Source organism: Dermochelys coriacea, chromosome 10, assembly GCF_009764565.3.
Source record: "Dermochelys coriacea isolate rDerCor1 chromosome 10, rDerCor1.pri.v4, whole genome shotgun sequence".
NCBI lineage: Eukaryota > Metazoa > Chordata > Testudines > Dermochelyidae > Dermochelys > Dermochelys coriacea.
Window position 1 is genome coordinate 61,856,771 of NC_050077.1, and position 19,306 is coordinate 61,876,076.

The 19,306-nt window shown below is 40.2% G+C and overlaps 1 protein-coding gene across 4 annotated transcripts in view; it reads left to right on the forward strand.

The window, feature by feature from the left end:
- Nucleotides 1-207: 207 nt before the first annotated feature.
- WDR72 (WD repeat domain 72) overlaps nt 208-19,306 on the forward strand; it is a 177,053-nt gene continuing 157,954 nt past the window's right edge. For 2 of the 4 annotated variants that reach the window (XR_006274743.1, XM_043493799.1), the window contains exons 1-3: nt 271-578; nt 11,796-11,960; nt 13,297-13,403. Coding sequence is in view for 2 of the 4 variants with exons in the window: in XM_043493799.1 (XP_043349734.1) it covers nt 11,808-11,960; nt 13,297-13,403 (260 nt within the window). In the remaining 2 variants the exon portion in view is untranslated. Of the gene's footprint in view, nt 579-11,795; nt 11,961-13,296; nt 13,404-19,306 lie in introns of those variants that run through there. The other 2 variants (XM_038419478.2, XM_043493800.1) reach the window with 2 other exon arrangements.

The following is a 19,306-nucleotide window of genomic DNA, read 5'->3' on the forward strand; positions in this document are numbered from 1 at the left end:
AAACCTCCAGGAATATGGCGACCCTAGCGACCTTGTCTCTCCAATATCCTGGGACCGACAGGGCTACCCCTACACCGCATACGAAGCCCCACTACCAGGTGAGAAAGAGGCCGGGTTGTTGCCCTGTCTCTTGCAGAAGCTGCAGCCAGGGGGGCAGCGTGACCGGGAGAGGCGGGAAGCCGTCACCTGGCAGGCCTGCCCTGGGCACACGCCGCGGGGAGCCCGCTCTCGGCTCCTGCGGCGCGGGCTGTGCGGGAGGGGGGGGGGCCCGTCTGCACCACCCCGTGCAGCCCCGTTCCCCACTTTGCCCCAGTCTCCTGCCGGGGCGGGTTTACTGCCCCCAGTCCCGGGCCGTGGCGGGGCTCGGCCTCTCCCGCCGCTCGGGAGCAGGGACAGCGAGTTCCTGCCGCACTGGGGCCACCTGTGGCGCAGGGAGGCCGGCGGCGGCCGGTCCGCAGCCAAGGCGGGGTCAGGCCCGGGTGCAGCCGCGCCAGAGCCGGCATAAAAGCTGGCTGCGCTGTCTTCTTCCGCACCCCGTCCCCTCCTCCCCGCGGCCCGTGCCCGGGGAGCCGCCGCAGGTAAGGCTCGCTCTGCCCCGCCGCTGCCCTCAGCCTCCGCGCCGGGAGCCGCTCCGCTTTGCGCGCGTTGTCCCCTCCAGGGCCAGGCAACCCCGCCCCCTCCCGTGGGGTGCCCCCTCTCCTACGTTTCCAAGCCCCTTCGGGGCCGCACTGCTCGTGGGCCGGGGCGCTGTGGGGCACGGGGGGCTCACACTGTGCCAGACCGACAAGGGGAGAGATGGGGGGGGGGTTAGTGGTGTGCGTTATTTGTGGCTGTGGGTTATTTGAGGCCAGAAGGGGCCATCACGACCACCGTCTGACTAAAGTTCCTTGTTTGTTTTAGTCACTTTCGACGACGCTCAGAACTTGTCAGGCATCTAGCAAATCTGTGCCTGTTTTAGAGGGGGTTGCACAGTTCTCAATAGGAGAACATTTTACTGAGGCTGGAAGTGCTTTGGCAGGGGCTGTCTTTTTTATGTATTTATACAGCGCCTAGATCCCCAAACTGGGTCCTCTGCGCAGTTCGGCACTAATAATGAGAATAATAATAACTACTACATATCTCATTATTAGGGGGATATCACAGGCTTTTGCTTCCCAAAGCATTTTTGTGAGAGTAGGAAAGTAGCCTGAGTTTCTGGTAGGTATGAGATTTTTTTGTGCTATTATTTTGTTTGTTTGGTGGGGTTTTTTCACCTCTGAGTGGATATCTTGATATCTCTGATCATTATGGTTTGCAGCATGATTTTAGATCTTTTAATCTGCTCTGTAAATCAGATTTTCTAAAGTGCAGATCTTGATTGCATTACTCACTTTTTTTACTCAGTCCTTACTTGAGCAAACCTCATGGCAGTCAGTGGGAGTTTTGTCTAAGTAAAGACAGTCAAAACTGAGTAAGGACCTCAGGATTTGGATCCATGTGAATGTAGGGTACATACCATCATTTATATCATTTTGTAATATTCAGATTTCGGTGCCTGAAGTTAGACATCTAGATTGGGATTCTCAAAGCAACATAGGGAATTTAGATTCATATCTGCCATTAATTTTAGTGGAGGATAGGTGTCTAAATCCACTAGACTCTTTTGAAAAACCTCTTCTCCAATCCAAATGAGGGCTTTTATGTTTAGGTAAATGAACTTTGTACACACAGGTTTGAAACTATTGTACAGTACAACCATTTCGTTATTTTCCTGATGTAGTCATATGCTATTTGATTTGAAATAGATGATTGTTGATTCCCATTTCCCTTTAAACTGGTCTGGTTCTGTGTTGCTCTTATTGAGAGTTTGTTCTATGAGATTTACTCTGATCAGTGTGAACTCTTGTGGTGTTACTGCATTGATTCATCATTGCTGTCAGGATACTTTTTTAACCAATGTTAGTGATAGTGACAGAGCATTTATAACCATTTTCTCAAGTTTTGACATGTCCGTATGCCAAAGATGTGATATTTAGGAACTTTAATAGCACAAAGAAAAGGAGTACCGGTGGCACCTCAGAGACTAACAAATTTATTAGAGCATAAGCTTTCGTGAGCTACAGCTCACTTCATCGGATGCATTTGGTGGAAAAAAAAGTTTTTACTTTTTTTTCCACCAAATGCATCCAATGAAGTGAGCTGTAGCTCACGAAAGCTTATGCTCTAATAAATTTGTTAGTCTCTAAGGTGCCACCGGTACTCCTTTTCTTTTTGCGAATACAGACTAACACGGCTGCTACTCTGAAACCTTTAATAGCACAGACATTCATTGTAGTTTCAGAGTAGCAGGCGTATTAGTCTGTATTCGCAAAAAGAAAAGGAGTACTTGTGGCACCTTAGAGACTAACACATTTATTAGAGCATAAGCTTTCGTGAGCTACAGCTCACTTCATCGAATGCATTTGGGTATTACTTCTGTGCGACAAGTTTGGTAGTTAATATGACCATATTCAATTACACTAGTAGGCCTTTCTAGTGAAGTTTTTTTTCCCTTGAGACAACACCTTCGCTATAAGCAGGTGCTCACTGTAACCTGTAGCGCAATCTGCACATTCAGTGCATTGAATCAATTTTGAACTTTCTTTCTACCTCACTCTAAACAGAGTTTCTTTGTATCTGAGCTACTTATAAGCAGGTTCCAAAGTATGTATAATAACTCACTGGGAAATGTTTACACTAAACAGTAGTATGCCATATAACAAAGAACATTGCAGGGAAGTCATCTATTTAATACACAAAAGTGGATGAATAGCAAAGTTAAAATATAAGGAGAATTTTGGGGTTGCAAAGCTTCAGTAAGATACAGTTAATTACGTTACTAAGTAGAGGTGATTATACCACTAATTAGAGGCCATAGAATAGGTATGGAAAATGCTTATTTGTTTTGTTTCCTTTCTGAAACTGATTCCAGTTTTGTTTATTGTTTCAACATTACTGGGTATTGTGTAGCAGAACCCAAAACATCACCTATTTGATCAGCAGGTTTTTATGCTAAATGAGTTCAAGGTCACCTCAGGGAGACAAACTCTGACTACCTTAAAACATAGTTGGCTGTGCACTGCTTGTCAATTTGTTAATGAGACTTCGTGGAGTTTTATTTTCTCAGATTCTCCACTTCTTCTTGACTTCTAGATGGATTCTAAGAATTTTTTTTTTCACTTTAAAACAACGTAATTGCAGACATGTTTTGCAGGTTAGTGCATTTTAGAATCCCAGGATTCCTCATAAAAATGAAATTCTACCAAAGTTAACGTAAATTAAACATGATTCTGCTTCAGTCCTTGGGCTGACATGGCTTGGGTAATAACACTAGTACTTAGCACTTCAATAGTCTTTGTCTTTCCACAGCACTTTACAAACAGTGGTGCTGATCCTGCAGTCATCTCCATATTGGCAGAACCTTTTTTCCATGCATAGTCCAAAGTGAAGTCAATGGGGCTTTGCACGGGTGCAAGGGTCTGCCCACACAATAGATATAATAAGCAGCAGGTTCAGTGGAGCTGCCTGTCTGCAGACTCAGCAGACAGCACTGTTCACATTAGGAATAGTTAACATTCAGAAAGTTATCTTTACAATGGGTATAAAATTAGTATGAAATCCTGATCCAGTTGTAGTCAATGTGAGTGGGCCTTCTTAAAGAATAAAAGTTTTCATTCTGCAGGAAGTGATGGGCCTGGCTCATCAGAGAAGATTTCCTATTGACACTGTTGAATGAATTTTGCAAAGCCTGATTAAGGTTTTTGAGCAAGCTGTTTCAGCACATAAATAACTTGTATGGAGTCCCATACAAGAAGGCTTCCATGACACTTCTCATTTAAGAATTACCAACAGTTCATACCCTTGTGAAAACTTACACTACTTTACTACAAAAGGATATTTCATTTCTGTAGTTACATCATGCTGTTGCTGTAGATGTTAAAAAGCATTCAAATGCAACAATGATGGAGATAGTAAATGACTGAATAGAAAATAATTTATGTTTGTGGTTCCATAACCACATAAATAATTTATTTCTTATTCAAATAACTTTACAAAGTTAAATAAATACGGAATCCCTGAGAACTCTCATTAAAATCAGCAAGTCTCTTTTATTGGCTTACAAAAAATATGTTCGATGGCTGTGTAAATGTTTAGCTAAGAGGATAATAATTTCTGTGAAGCCTTCATTGTCTGGGGATAAGATGGTCAGAATTTATACTGTGTCTCACACACACTGTGATTTTGCATTTTCTTTTTTTCAGTACGTTTAAAATGATTATAGTTTATAAAATAACATGACCACCTCAAGGAGGTGAAGATTATTCTACTGTACACCATGGTAGTGTGTTAAGTACATGTATTCTGAGTAGCTCCTGTTTTCACTGCCCCATTTTCCAATTTAGGTGCAACATAAACTATTTTAATTAATATTGTGTCACCAAAAGGGTTTGAAATGGCCAATTGAATTCTACCAAGATAGAGTCTTTTGATGAAAACATATCTTTATTGATTGTAGAAGAAGGAAATCATTCTTAAAATGAAATCCACAGAAAAATCATATCCCTCAGAGAAAATTTCTGAGTGGCAGGCTGAGATTAACATTATAAAATTGAATTTGTGCTGCAAACCTTTGATGTAATCAGCAGCTGGGAGATGGTGTTGCCCTTACTGTGCTCCTTCTGATTGTGGTGAATTACTGTGTGGAATGAAATAAGTGTTTCTTGTGTCACTCGTTCAAGAAATACAAACAAGGTATTACTAGGTGGTTCTTGCTAGTTAAAATGGGTTGTATTGATTCCGGGTCCCAATCTCTTGCTCCTTTGGACTGCAGAGGCAGTACATTCATATCCCAGGGGAGAGCTGTATGTCACTCAACAGTGACTCCTCTGGCCGATTAAGGAGTAGCATTGACAGATCCCAAGAGGAGTCCCATTAAGTTTTAAGATGGAGGTATAGGGGCAGCCTGAAGGATGCTAGGCCTGAAGGAGGAATATGAAGGGAGGAGGCCTTTTGAAGCAGAACTGAATAATATATGTGAGATCCTTAAGGTCCTGGCAGGAATATATAGGACAATTAAGAGTGAGTATGTGGGGTCGATATGTTCAGGGTGGGAATAATTAACCCAACACACTCTACCCTGATGACTAGAGTTTACTAAACAAGGAAAACATACTTATGCCTCCATACACCCTTAGGTCACGTCCCCTCAATTTAAAGGAACCATTCGTTTGTGCACTCTCCACTGTATATTGTATTTAATAACATAGGACTGGAAGAGACCGCTGGGTCATTAAGTCCAGGCCCCTACTAATGCAGACAAACCTCTCATATAATTCCATTCATGAACTTATCAAACTCTATTACAAAGCTAGCTAGGCTGTTTGCCCCAGCTACTTCTATAGGGAGGCTGTTACAGAACCTCCCTCCTCTGATGGTTAGAAATTTTCTAGTTTTTAACCCGAATTAAGTCATGTCCAGTTTATACCCATTTGTTTTTGTACCAACATTGTCCTTTAGCTTAAATAGTTCTTCTCCTTCCCAGGTGTCTTCCAGTCATTATATATGTACAGAGAGCAATTATATCCCCTCTCAGCCTATTCTAGTCTCCTCTCGTAAGAAAGGATCTCCGTTCCCTTGATCATCCTGCTAGCCCTTCTTTGTACCAGATCTAATTTGAATTCATCTTTCTTGAACATGAGTAACTAGAATTGTACACAGTATTCCATGAGGATTTTAATCAGCATTTCATACACTGGCATTAATAGTTCCCTATCTTTACCGGAAATGCATCACCAGATATATCTAAGGATCACATTTGCCTTTTTTCATGATCACATAACATCGATGGCTGAGAGCCATCCTGTGATTGCCTAAAACACTCTCGTCTTGCTCCTCTATTTTTCTGACAGATGCATCCCTAGCTTAAATGTTTACAGTATTACAAACATTGCCCATATTTGGCAATATATTGTCAATCAACTTCCTATTTAATAACTTTAAAAATATAATTTAATACATCTCTTGCTTTTGTTATAATTTTTGTCTTTTTCTGTCTTTAAACAACATTTTTTCTTTATTATCATGGTTCTCTTTTCCTATTTTGTCATGTCCTTTTGTCCTTCTCTTGCTCACCCCTTTATTTCTTTCTCTTTTTCAACATTGCGTTTCCTACCTCCTTCCCTATAACTTCTGTATCTCTATTCTATTTCCACTTCTCCATCAAATATCTCTCAATACCATATTTCTTTTTTTCTAATTTATCCCCTCCATTGCTCCCACCTGCATACAGGTCCATGCACCCACCCACTCCCCGAGCAGTAGCAGAGTGCAGTTAACCTATGCTTCTAAGTTTCATGACTGCAAACAGGGTTCGGAATGACAACTGAGATGAACCGCAAAATTATTAGCAGCCACAGCTGCAGAATTGGAGCTATGTGTCTGGAGACTTAGAAAGACAGCACTATATTCTACAACTGGTTTACATTTGGCAAGTTATGTAATGGTCAAGGCAAGATTTTTTTTTTTTAATGCCTCTCGCAGAGAATTTCTTACTTGCTGCAGACAGCAAATGAATGGAATTTTAAAGCTCTGGAAATGATTATATTATATTCTTTGAAAATTCTGTTAATTACCACCAACACTTATTTCCTTAAGGATGATGTGTGTTACTGTTATAATGTGTAAGGAGCTTGTGGGAGTTGTTTGAGTACTTCACACTGGGACTGTAGACTGCAGGTCAAAAGATACCTTTATTGAAAGTAACTAATTTTATTTATTAAAGATAAACAAAATTGTTGACAGGACCATTATTTTTTTTTAACATAAGCAGTAAAACAGAGGTGTCAGGAAAACAAAGCCAAGGAACAGAACAGAAACATGGAAATAAAATAGGTTCTTGGTTACAGCAGCCTTACAAAACTGTCATGAAAATTTACCAGCCTGTGCTTAAAATTTACTACCTTACATTTTACCATGATGAGGAAGCTCATGAAAAAAACTAATGATATTTTACTCACCTATCAAAAATATATTAGTCTCGCTGGGTAAGTAGAATTTTGCAAGCCTAAGAAGAAGCCACATGCTGTTGTTTTTAATCAGTTCAACCCACTTATCCCATCTTTCCTCAAATAGTTCGATTGTTGACCTAATAAAAGCAGTAAGTCTTTCACATCTCAATTTTTTTTATTGTTGTTGACCACACATCTGTAGTATGCATTTGTTTTTGCACCTGTGGTGATGAAATGTATTTGCTGGCTGCAATTAATTAGTTTCTGAAAGCTGTGGCATTTATTAATATGAATGTCTTTCTTAACATATTTTAACAACAAATAAAGTATATGTGTAATCCAAGAATATGAAGTTCTAGCAAAGATACAATAATTAGAAACGTAAACCTGCAAAGATTTTTTTTTCTGGTAGATGGTAGATTCACTGTACTACCTGCAGAGTTGTCTTTGAAGTTTTTTATACGCTATATAAATTCTACTTGAGGAACTTTTAGTCACATGTTGTATGATGGCCTGTAACTTCTGGAATGAGACATCTGTCAGAATGAATTTTTCATTGCACCAACTTGTTGAGGCAGCAACTCCTGGAGAGGGAGATTCATCATTCAGAGGATGATACATATGAGAAACGGTGAGCTCTGATGTCTACGTTCACAATTAGGAGGATCATTTATTCTTCATCAATAAATGATATACTGCTCTTTGAAGGATTCCAATAGGAAACTCAATACAAAGGTTAACTAGGGGGAGTTGTTATTGACTTCAGCAGGGTATAAACTTAGTTTTTAAATTTCATATCTCTCTGCATGTTTCTAGGTTTTCTCCTTAGTATTTGAACATCTCATGGACACTAATAAATTTATCCTCAGACTGCTTCTTTGAGCCAAGGGAGTGTTGTTGTTCTAATTTTAGAAATGGAAAACTGAAGTACACACATGTGTGACTTGCCCAGCAAGTCTGTTGTTGACAAATGTTTTCCTTAGGGCAGGGATTGAAGGGGTAGGGGAAGAGGTGGGCTATGGTTGGCTTACCTTATGGATCTTGGGGTTCTACAGAGAAAGCAAGCTCCAGTCCCATGTGGGAACTACCTCTACATGGTGTGACTCAGCCCTCTCCTCTCTGCTCAGACTTCCTGGTCATTCCCACCTCTCCTTTGCTGGTATTCCCCATCCATAAAGAAAAATCAATCAGGAGAAGGAATCGTGAATTGATTTCTATTTGACATCCATACCAGGACAGTGTGACTCACCTGCTCTCTGGTTCCTCAGAGCCCCTACCTTAGCTTCCAGTGGTCTTATTCTGCCTGCATAAGGGGAGCCTTCGGTTTTTAATTACAGTTTAAATTCTGTGCAAATGATCCAGAATTGCAAAAGTAAAATTGCTGAAATCCTCTAAATTATATGATCTGTACTTTACTCATGACACAGTTTTTCCAGGTTAATAATGTTCTGTGTTGCATTTCTGTAGAACACACTGTTGCTAAGGCCTCCCTAGAATGATCAAAGGAGGCAAGACATGGTCACTAGGCAAGCCAGAGGAGGGGAAGCTCTGACTTGTAGCTTGGTGTAAGATGGTGAGATGGCCATTTGAGAGGAGACTTCTGGGCAGCGTAATCATGATGGTCCATTGGGAGGACAAAGGAAGGAGTTTATTAGGCTGTGGACAGGGAGCAGGATGGGGGAGGGAAATGGTTCTCCTCAGGGAATGACAGGAGTCAATTTTTTTCTTGACACCCATAGACTTCTCATCAAGAGAGCTTTGGAGAGTTAAGATTCTTATCTTTGAGAATTATATAATGGCATCTAATTCTCAGGTAGTCTGTTCCTGTGCTTGGGGCAGGAGTGTAAAGGTGTCTGTAAGTCACCTTTGCATCTGGAAGCCTGTGTAGGAGGTCAGACTAGGTGATCATGATGGTCCCTTCTGACCTTAAAGTCTATGAGTCTGGTCCTGGCCTAGGAGGTAGCATTTGTCAGCCATCCCATAAGGCTCATTTCAGAATTTCCAGGCTCGTTCACATACTTGCTGGCCTCAGGGCTACTCTGATGTGTACTCTGCTTCTCATTGATCCCATCGAGGCCTAGGAGAAACTGAATAGCTTAAATGCAGTGGGCTTTGGCCTGCTTCCCTACACACCTTCACCTGTTCCTGCCATCTGCCTTAGTTCTGGAAGACAGATTGGTGCATGGCCCCTTTGCTATCTCTGCACTAGCTGAGGAGGCTCCATGTTCCAGCAATATTCTCAGAGGGCCATTTCCATGCCCAGTAAGTCCTCTTATGCTGCAAGAGTGGCAGAAAAGGGCCCTAATATAACTAAGAATCAGGTCCAAATGTCTTTAATGATAGAAAACGTGTATAGCCTTTTAATCATAGTTTCTATATTTTTAATTTGTTCTTAACTGCATCTGCTAACATAGTGTTGGTACATGAGTATTTTGAATTTCTTCACTGAATATCTGAACTTCAGGGTTTTGCCAGTGCATTGTTGCAATATTAAGGTATATATTACAGTTCCTACCTGTCACTTCCCCAAACAACTAAGATTTTGTTTCTTTCTGATTCTTTATACATTTTTGGTCAAAGTTTAATATATTTATTATGGATCCAAACTGAGTCACTTCCTAGCATTGCAAAGAAGCTTGATTGAGAGTCGGGTTATGGGTTAATACCAAGAATCAGACATGCTTGAGTGGACAGAGCTGGTGGAATTTAACACGTGCTGCTGATAAGCTACATGTAGCCCAGATATGCCTCTGGCAGTATTTGACTTTGTGGAAACAGATTATACCTTTTAAAAGGTATACTCTGATAAAAAATCTGTTGATAAAATATAAGAAATTTTGCTTTAGGTGCATCCTCATAACAAAATAACTTTGATAAAGCTAAATACTGTCAGACAAAGTGTGTATGTGTACATAGTATTTCTAAAAAACTCACAAAAGCAACACATTCTAACAGGATAACTGTTATGCAAAATGGAATGTCTTCTTTAACTGTGTGTTTTGTGAATCAGATGAACTTGATCTGAAAAAGACATTAGACCAGCAGAGGAAAAATAACTACTAAAGAATAGTACATTAATTCTGTGCCTTCTATGGATCTTTTATACTTAGAGAGGCTACAGTACAAAAAGACAAGTACAAAATATTTTCATAAAATTTCAAACTTAACCTACTCTCGTTTCTAATTGTAATATTTTGTCTTCTGCAATAGTTTGGTAATAAACAGTGGATGGTTCTTCATCCATAGCAGCCTGTTCACAACAAAAAAAATGTATAAATAAATCCGTTTCTACCAGTCTTTTCTAGAGACTTGTGTTACAATTTTAGCTGGTTTTGACGCTCTTTTGTTATTCTTGACTCGTTTAGTATCAAATCAAATATCCTGGTAAAAATACTGGTTCTGATTTTCTACTTCCTTGTGCCTGTATAATCTATAACTGTGCAAAGTGAGTGCAAACTAGTGTAAAACATCATCAGAAGGAAGCACAACACAAAGTGTTAAATACATCCCACTGAATTTAGATAGTAGGGACACTCTTAAATCCTCAGATCCAAAATTTGACCTATTCTAAAATTTGTTAAATTAGTAGCTCCCATTTTTATAGGACCTACAGAAACACTGAACTCCTCCTGCTTGCTTTGCTGTTAAAAGAATATTCCTAGTTAAGCTGATATGATGTTTACTTTGTAGAAGAAATGAAAGAAAAAGTAAAACTTCAGTGATTGCTAAGTGGATAAGGACAAAATGGATAGGAAAATATTTTATATAAGTTCACAGAGAATTAAAAATAAAGTTTTAGAAGTCAGATTCTAAAACTGTAATTTACACTGTCCTTTTAAGGTTCTGGCATGAGCAACCAAATAATGATAGGGTAGATAATCAACTTTATGTTAAAACGTGTGTATGTGTTCCTGTGCAAAAAACCTTGCATTTAAAGGTGCAAAATCCAGCACTCAAACACTTCTCTGTTTCCCCTTTCAACAGTCATTTTAGATGATATGACCAGGAGAAGACATACTTGTAGGGTACAAGATTTACTACCTAGAAGAATCATAACAATGGGAAATATTTGAAGATCCATGTTTTTTAGACAAGTTAGGCAATGTAGCAAACCATATTCAGATCTCTATCTTATTTATTTTGAAGACAAAGGGAGTTTTGCAGTTGACATTAATGGGAGCACTCCAGACTTGCATTAGACAGTTTTCAGAACATAGTAACCTGAACAGCAAAAAGTATGGTGAAAAAGTCATTACGTGAATATGAGAGAGCAGTTATTCCTCAAGATTTTTGACCCATGGAAGCTACACAAGAAAAGAATTAGGCCAGCAAGTTGAGCCAGCACGAGGCAAAAAAACCAAACCCAAACAAAGGGAGTTAAAGCACAGTTTTGGAACTCAAACTCTCCCCGTATAGAAAATCTCAGAGAGTGGTTATGGGGAAAGCTGCATGGACAACCATGACTTGAGTAGTTTTTTCGTTTTTGGAAGTGTCATCATATTAATCTAAATTAAATTAATCGTATTCATTGCAGTGGTCTTAAACCCATATTGTTCCCAAAATATTCTTAATCTTTTATAACTAGGTAGCAATAATGAGAAAGTAGTAGTGTAATAGCAACAGCAACCAAACATTGTTCAGTTACCTGACTCTCAATCTCAGTATATGCTCCTTGAACAGTAACATGTGATCACCCCTTTGAAATGTTTGGGATTATATTTTTCATATTTTGAATTATTTGGAATTATTTTACCCTGTTTTTATTTTCAGGTTTTGTTCACTATGAAGACCTCAGTGCCAGCTGTGGCACTGTGGGGGAAAAAAGCACCCTCTCACAGCATCACTGCCATAATGATTACAGATGACCAGAAGACTGTTGTTACAGGAAGTCAAGAGGGGCAAATATGTCTTTGGAATCTCTCATCAGAATTAAAGGTTTGTGACCACTGTGGTGTTGTCTGTCAAATAACGTGTTGGAGTTTCATCTTTTTATTATTAATAGACTATATGTAACTCAGTTGCGATTAATGTAAAAGATGATGTGTGTGGGTCTTTTTGTTGGACAAAAGGAATTAACCAACATAATAAATGTGAAAATAAAATGTAAATCTCACAGGAGCAGCCAGTTTTTTGCAGGCCTCATTGAGTGGACAATTAGTGAGCCATGGACCACAATTTGAGATCCAGTGCAGCAGATGATGACAGTTAGTAAATCTGTATAATTATGATGGGTCCTGTCCTGGAGAGTTCTTTTTTAAAATCAGTGGCAAAGTGTGGTTCTCTAGTTCCAGAGAAGATACCCATTATAGAAATGTGGTTGATAGGAACAAAAAAAATTAAGAGAAATGGAAAGACTTACATTCTCTAAGTGAACAAATGAACTGTTTGAGGAAAGATGGACCATGTGGGATGAAGTGTAAAATACATCAGTGATGTAATTTTGTAGCAAAAATATGCATATTTACTGTAACTCATCATTCATATGGCTTTGATTCTGCTGTGTTCTCAAGCATGCTCTTGCTTCTTCTTCATTTGGGCTCAAGCATGCCATTTACAAACAGACACAGGTTGGGGGTGTTGCGAAATTGCACCTTGCCAGTGGGAGTTAAGGCAGATTTCCTCCCACAGCTTGCAGGTGTACCAAGGAGCATGCCTTTTTTAAAGTTATGTTAGCTCAAACAAATTAATTAGCATCTCAACAGGCTTTTCAATAATATTAGGCTAACATGGCTTCAGACCATATTTGCTGGAATCTTAATGGGGCTTTCCAATTAAGTTAAGCTAACTTAATTGAAAATATACTTTTTTTTTTTTTTTTTGTCCACCAAAATATTGGTCCTTTGGATTTAGTGAAGCCTGTTGCTTAAGTGCTTTGCTGGATCAGATCCTTAGTGTACTCAGCCACTTCTGCTATCTGGTGTGTACTGGGTGGCAGGGCTGGGGCTGTCCTGTTCTGACTCTTTTGGAGCATCTTGCACACCAGAAGCCACTCAAAATGGGCAGTCTTTATACCACCGTGATCACAGGGACTATAGTTGTGCCTTTCTGTGTGCAGGGGTGCAAAAGGCAAGTGCTGCTTACATATTTCTCTGCTTGTGCATCCTTGGAGCTGCTGGGCAAAATCTGGCCTTAAGTAGGAATACAGTGTATACTGTGTACCAGTCAGTAATAAAATTAATAATGAAGGTGTTTCTTAACTTTGGATTACTTGATGATTTTATACAAAAAAGTACTGTTTTAGTTAAGTGAAATAACTGCATTGCTCTTCTAGATTTCATCTAAGGAAATTCTCTTTGGTCATACTGCTTCAGTAACATGCTTGGCGAAAGCAAGAGACTTTGAGAAACAACCATATGTGGTTAGTGCTACTGAAAATGGGTAGGTAACTATGAGTTTTCAATTACTTTTTGAATTTTAAACCATCTGGCAAGGCTTAAGAACAAATTTTGCATTTGGCAGCAGACTTTCAATCCATTTTCCCCCATGACATGGGAAGGTGCAGTAGTCACTTAGTACAGTAAAGTTATTCTATAGGATTCCTCTTCAAAGAGGGTCTCTGCTTCTGCCATGCTGAACTATCATTTGGCCCACACACAACATGGAGATGGGGAGCCCATCTCTTGGAATGCAGAGTGGGCTGGCAGGTCCAGAGAATCCATGTGTTGCCAGGAGCCCATTTCCAAGAGAAGGAGTAGTCAGGGGCCCTATGCCAACCAGGAGCACAGAGCTGTGGGAAGGCATTGGCAGGACCAGAAAACTCTTTAGCATCATGAATACTGACTCTCAAGGGAATGAGGCTATGAGAGAGGTTGATGTGCCCAGGCCCTGTAGCAGGGTTGGCTATCTCTCAAGCACCCACTCATGGCTCTGCAGCACCCCGCTGTGATGGGTTCCCCAGGGTGCAGCCTGGGACTGTGGGACTGCTGTGCCCGCCTGAACTCTCTCCAGCCTGGGCTGTCTCTCAAAATGCCTTGCTAGTGACCAGCAGCAAACCCCTCCAGGTGCTATGATCACTCAGCACAATAGCATGTGGAGCCCCATACACCCAGCTTGGTTGCACGAATGCTCCCAGAGCCACTCATGAATCATACAGGAAAAGGCACCAGCCAAATCCACCCAACTCCCAGCACTATACCTCAGGAATATACAATCTTGCACTGCTCAAGACTAGCAATGCAGATTTATTCGGTTCACCACTTCATCAATGGAAAGTGGCCATACACCAGCCTTTGCAAAACCTGAGCAGATTTAGCACACACTTCAGGCAAACTCTCCGGTAAAGATAAACAGTAAAACAAATGTATTGACTAAAAAAGATAGATTATTAAGTAATAGGCAAAAAGTCAGAGTTAATTACCAAAAGAAAATATAAGCATACAGTTTCAACTCTCAAACCTATTAGAATGGGCAACATCTAGATTAAGCAGTTTTTCTTATTCTACTGGATATTGCAGTTCATAGTACACAGATTTCACCCTTCAAATCTGGGCCAGTCCCCTCAGTTGAAGTCTTCAGAGTGTCCTTCTTGCTTGCAATGTAGGTGCGTGAAGGAGAAAGGCCCAGCACGGGGCCACTGTGTCTGTTTTATACCTTCAGTCCTATGTGCTTGGGGAGCACAAGTCCAGGCATGTCTGGGGGCATTGCTGAGTCTCCAGGCAAGGTTGAGCAATTCCCCCGGTGTGGCCTCATGTAGATGAGTTATTGAATTGAAGCTCCTTTGCTGGATGATACCGTGCCCGGGTGTTGGTTTCTTTCCTTGCTGTTGCCTCTGGGGAGCTAATATCTGGCTGATTCCCCAACTTACAGCATGTTTTAGTAACAAACATGCAACACAATTCTCATAACTTTATATGCACTAAAGATGTACATATTTAGGTAGAACAGTGGGTTTCAGCAGTTCATAACCTTTCCCCTGATGCCTCACATGGGATGCTTTATATGCAAAATCACAATTAAATGTACATGAGGAATATGGGGGTTACAAGACTCTTTCCCCAAGGTATAGAATGTCACAACTGCCTCCATTTCCCTTCTCTCACAGGGCTCATCAATAACTCACCCTCACAGTCCAACAATAATTTAAACATTCCCCGTCTGAGGTATAAGTCCTCACTGAATAAAGAACCCTCAAAGTCCCAACCGCAGATCAATGTTTCTCTCCTGTTGAGTCAGAAGTCCCTAGTTCTTCATCCTGAAGTTGGTTCAGGTCCTTTTCTTCTTGCAGGATTCAGTCTTGCTCCTTGCAGCTGCTTCCTCAAGCCAGCTACAGGTTTCCAGGTTTCTGTCCTGCCTAATCCTCCTACCTAGAGTGTTATCAGCTCGCATACAAGCTCCCTTAGTGGCTACTCCAGGAGTCCATCCCTTCCTCTCTTATAAACCGAGGTCTGGCCTGAGTTAATCCCATGACTTCATTATCTCATTCATTATTACCCACCTGATTTACAGGGTAATCAGATTCAAAACCTAGAATCTCTAGGCAAAACCTTAAGTTACAAAAAGACACAAAAATGGGAATACACATTCCCTCCAGCACATCTTATTTTACAAGCCATTAAACAAAAGAACATCTAACACATTTTCTCGCTAGATTACTTACTAACTTTACAAGAGTTGGACGGCTTGCACTCCTCATCAGTTCCCGGCAAAAGCATTGCTCAGACAGCCCAAACCCTTTGTTTCCCCCCCCCCCCAACTCCAGATTTGAAAGAATCTTGTCCTCTCATTGGCCATTTTGGATCAGGCGCCAGCTAGGTTACCTTAGCTTCTTAACTCTTTACAGGTGAAAGGATTTTGCTTCTGGCCAGGAGGGATTTTATAGCACTGTATACAGAAAGATGGTTACCCTTTCCTTTATATTTATGGCACCCCTACACTCCCAAAGTTGATCCTGGCCATTGTACTGAAAGTGAGGCTAACTTTCATCTAATTCTGAACTTCCATTTTTCTGGTCCTAATCTATACAGTTTTAAGTGGGAAAAGTATTCTGTTGCTTAAATACTATATATGTATAAAAATTGACTTAGAAAAAGACTAAAAGCTTTCTCATATGTATATGTTATTTGAAGAAACAATGAAAGATCAATACTGGATGGATGGTATTGTGTATCTGGGATACATATAGATAAGGACAAATGGTCTTCAGAACCCTTTAAATGTTCACTCCACAAAACCACTGGCAACTTCTTTGGTGCACCATATAAGAGCAAGACGTTCACCAGTGAGCTCTGGAAGGTTGCAATATGAAGCTGGGATGATTACAAATAGGATGCCTCGTCTTCAGCAGGTGCAAGCTTTGTCAGACTATATGTACTCTGAACTGTGGATCAGTCCTTTTACTACTTTCAGATTTCTGTCTTCTTTGAATGTGGTTAAGAACATTGCATGGAGAAAGATCAAGTTTCCCTCTGATTCCATTTAAAAATGTCAGGGCCTTTCCTCTTTTCTGTCACTGACATTCCTTAGAAAAATGCATAATGGGAAATTCTTAGTGTCTTTTTTTGTGTGGAAATGTTGAATTTATTCCGTTAAGATTTATATTTCCACCTGCATGTATCCACTGATGTGGACAATATTGGTCAGAGAAAAAAAGCATCATGATACAATATTTATAACTTGTTGTTCTCCAGCTAGTCGTAGGAAGAAAACAAACTCTTATTGTTTCAAAGCAACATGCAGAAAATATAGAAATGTGGGTGAAATTCTGCTCTCAATTACATTAGTGTAGATATCCAATGCTGAAGTCAGTGGAGTTACCCCTCATTTACACCAGAGTAAATGAGAGAAGAATTTGGCCCCCAGGCAATGATTATTAGAAAGCATTCTGTTTAGCTAACTTCCTGGAACATACCATGTGCAGATTTTATTTATAGTGTACACAGTGGTAAATAAACACTGAATAATCATTTTGAATTAGCCAATTACATGAAATTAACAGTGTCAGTTAAGTTTAAATCTCTAAATTGTTTTTTTGATATATTAATAAAGATATTTTACTTTTCCAGTGTGAACCTAATATATTCTCTTCCAGACAACACTGTGAAACAATTATTTTCTGAATAGCATAACATGTTTGGTTAAATTGCTGAAAGAATAATGGTTACCATTTATTTAACTCAGTCTGTAGATTTTTTTTCTTAACATGTATGCCCAGATTCCCAAAGATATAGAAGTGTCTAACTTTCATTCAAATCAATGGAAGTTAAGAGCCTAAATACCTTTGTGGAACTGGCCTATAGCTGCCAAGTTCTGACAACTTTACATACCTCATAAGAACAGGAGTACTTGTGGCACCTTAGAGACGAACAAATTTATTTGAGCATAAGCTTTTGTGGGCTACAGCCCACTTCATCAGATGCATGCAGTGGAAAATACAATAGGAAGATTTTTATATACACAGAGAAAGTGAAACAATGGGTGTTACCATGCCCACTATAACAAGAGTGATCAGTTAAGGTGAGCTATTACCAGCAGGAGAGAAAAAAATAAACGATGGTCACATAAACACCACCCTCTACTGGAAACCTACTGACTGCTATGCCTACCTACATGCCTCCAGCTTTCATCCAGACTGCACCACACGATCCATTGTCTACAGCCAAGCTCTACGATACAACCACACTTGCTCCAACCCCTCAGACAGAGACAAACACCTACAAGATCTCTATCAAGCGTTCTTACAACTACAGTACCCACCTGCTGAAGTGAAGAAACAGATTGACGGAGCCAGAAGAGTACCCAGAAGTCACCTACTACAGGACAGGCTCAACAAAGAAAGTAACAGAACGCCACTAGCCATCACCTTCAGCCCCCAACTAAAACCTCTCCAGCGCATCATCAAGGATCTACAACCTATCCTGAAGGACGACCCATCACTCTCACAGATCTTGGGAGACAGGCCAGTCCTTGCTTACAGACAGCCCCCCAGCCTGAAGGAAATACTCACAAGCAACCACATACCACACAACAAAACCACTAACCCAGGAACCTATCCTTGCAACAAAGCCTGTTTCCAACCGTGTCCACATATCTATTCAGGGGACACCTTCATAGGGCCTAATCACATCAGCCACACTATCAGAGGCTCGTTCACCTGCGCATCTACCAGTGTGATATATGCCATCATGTGCCAGCAATGCTCCTCTGCCATGTACATTGGCCAAACCGGACAGTCTCTATGTAAAAGAATAAATGGACACAAATCAGACATCAAGAATTATAACATTCAAAAAACAGTCGGAGAACACTTCAGTCTCTCTAGTCACTTGATTACAGACCTAAAAGTGGCAATTCTTCAACAAAAATCCTTCGAAAACAGACTCCAGCGAGAGACTGCTGAATTGGAATTAATTTGCAAACTGGACCATTAAATTAGGCTTGAATAAAGACTGGGAGTGGATGTGTCATTACACAAAATAAAACTATTTCCCCATATTTATTTTTCCCCCCTACTGTTCCTCACATGTTCTTGTCAACTGCTGGAAATGGCCCACCTTGATTATCACTACAAAAGGTTCCCTCCCACCCCCCAGCTCTCCTTCTGGTAATAGCTCACCTTAAGTGATCACTCTCGTTATAGTGTGCATGGTAAAACCCATTGTTTCATGTTCTCTGTGTATATAAAATCGTACTATGCTCAAATAAATTTGTTAGTCTCTAAGGTGCCACAAGTACTCCTGTTCTTTTTGCGGATACAGACTAACACAGCTGCTACTCTTATACCTCATAAGGGTTTCACTTGCCAGGTAAACTTGATTGTACAACTACTAGACATTAGTTCCAAAGCATTTTGAATATGGTTTAAGTAAAGTACATTGGCTAACATATAAAAATATTTGAAAGCTTGTTTTCAAAATATTAACCTTTGATTTTTATTACTGATTATGTAATAGATATATGAAATAGACTTCAGAAACAGCCTCATGGTGGCACTGTTTATTCTTAACAGAAAATGATAGCTTATCTCAAGAACTAAAGTCGGGTGCTGTAGAAGATGCATTATTCTCTTCAAAATGTGTAGTTTAAGTTCAGTGAAATGAATCATTTTCAGGAGGATGTAGTTCCAGCGAATGATAGTTATGGTGACACATTGATGAGCCATAATGGCAGTATACCTACAATTTGTTGTAGGCCAGACCTGGCCTTAAAGTAGGGTTTGCTGCAAGGCAGCAGGGTGTAATTACCAAAACAAAAAGAAACCGTTACTGTATGTCATCCCTTGCTAATGACCACAACATTTTCTTACCCAGTAATCTGTAACAAAAAGCCACAAAAGTGCAGCACTA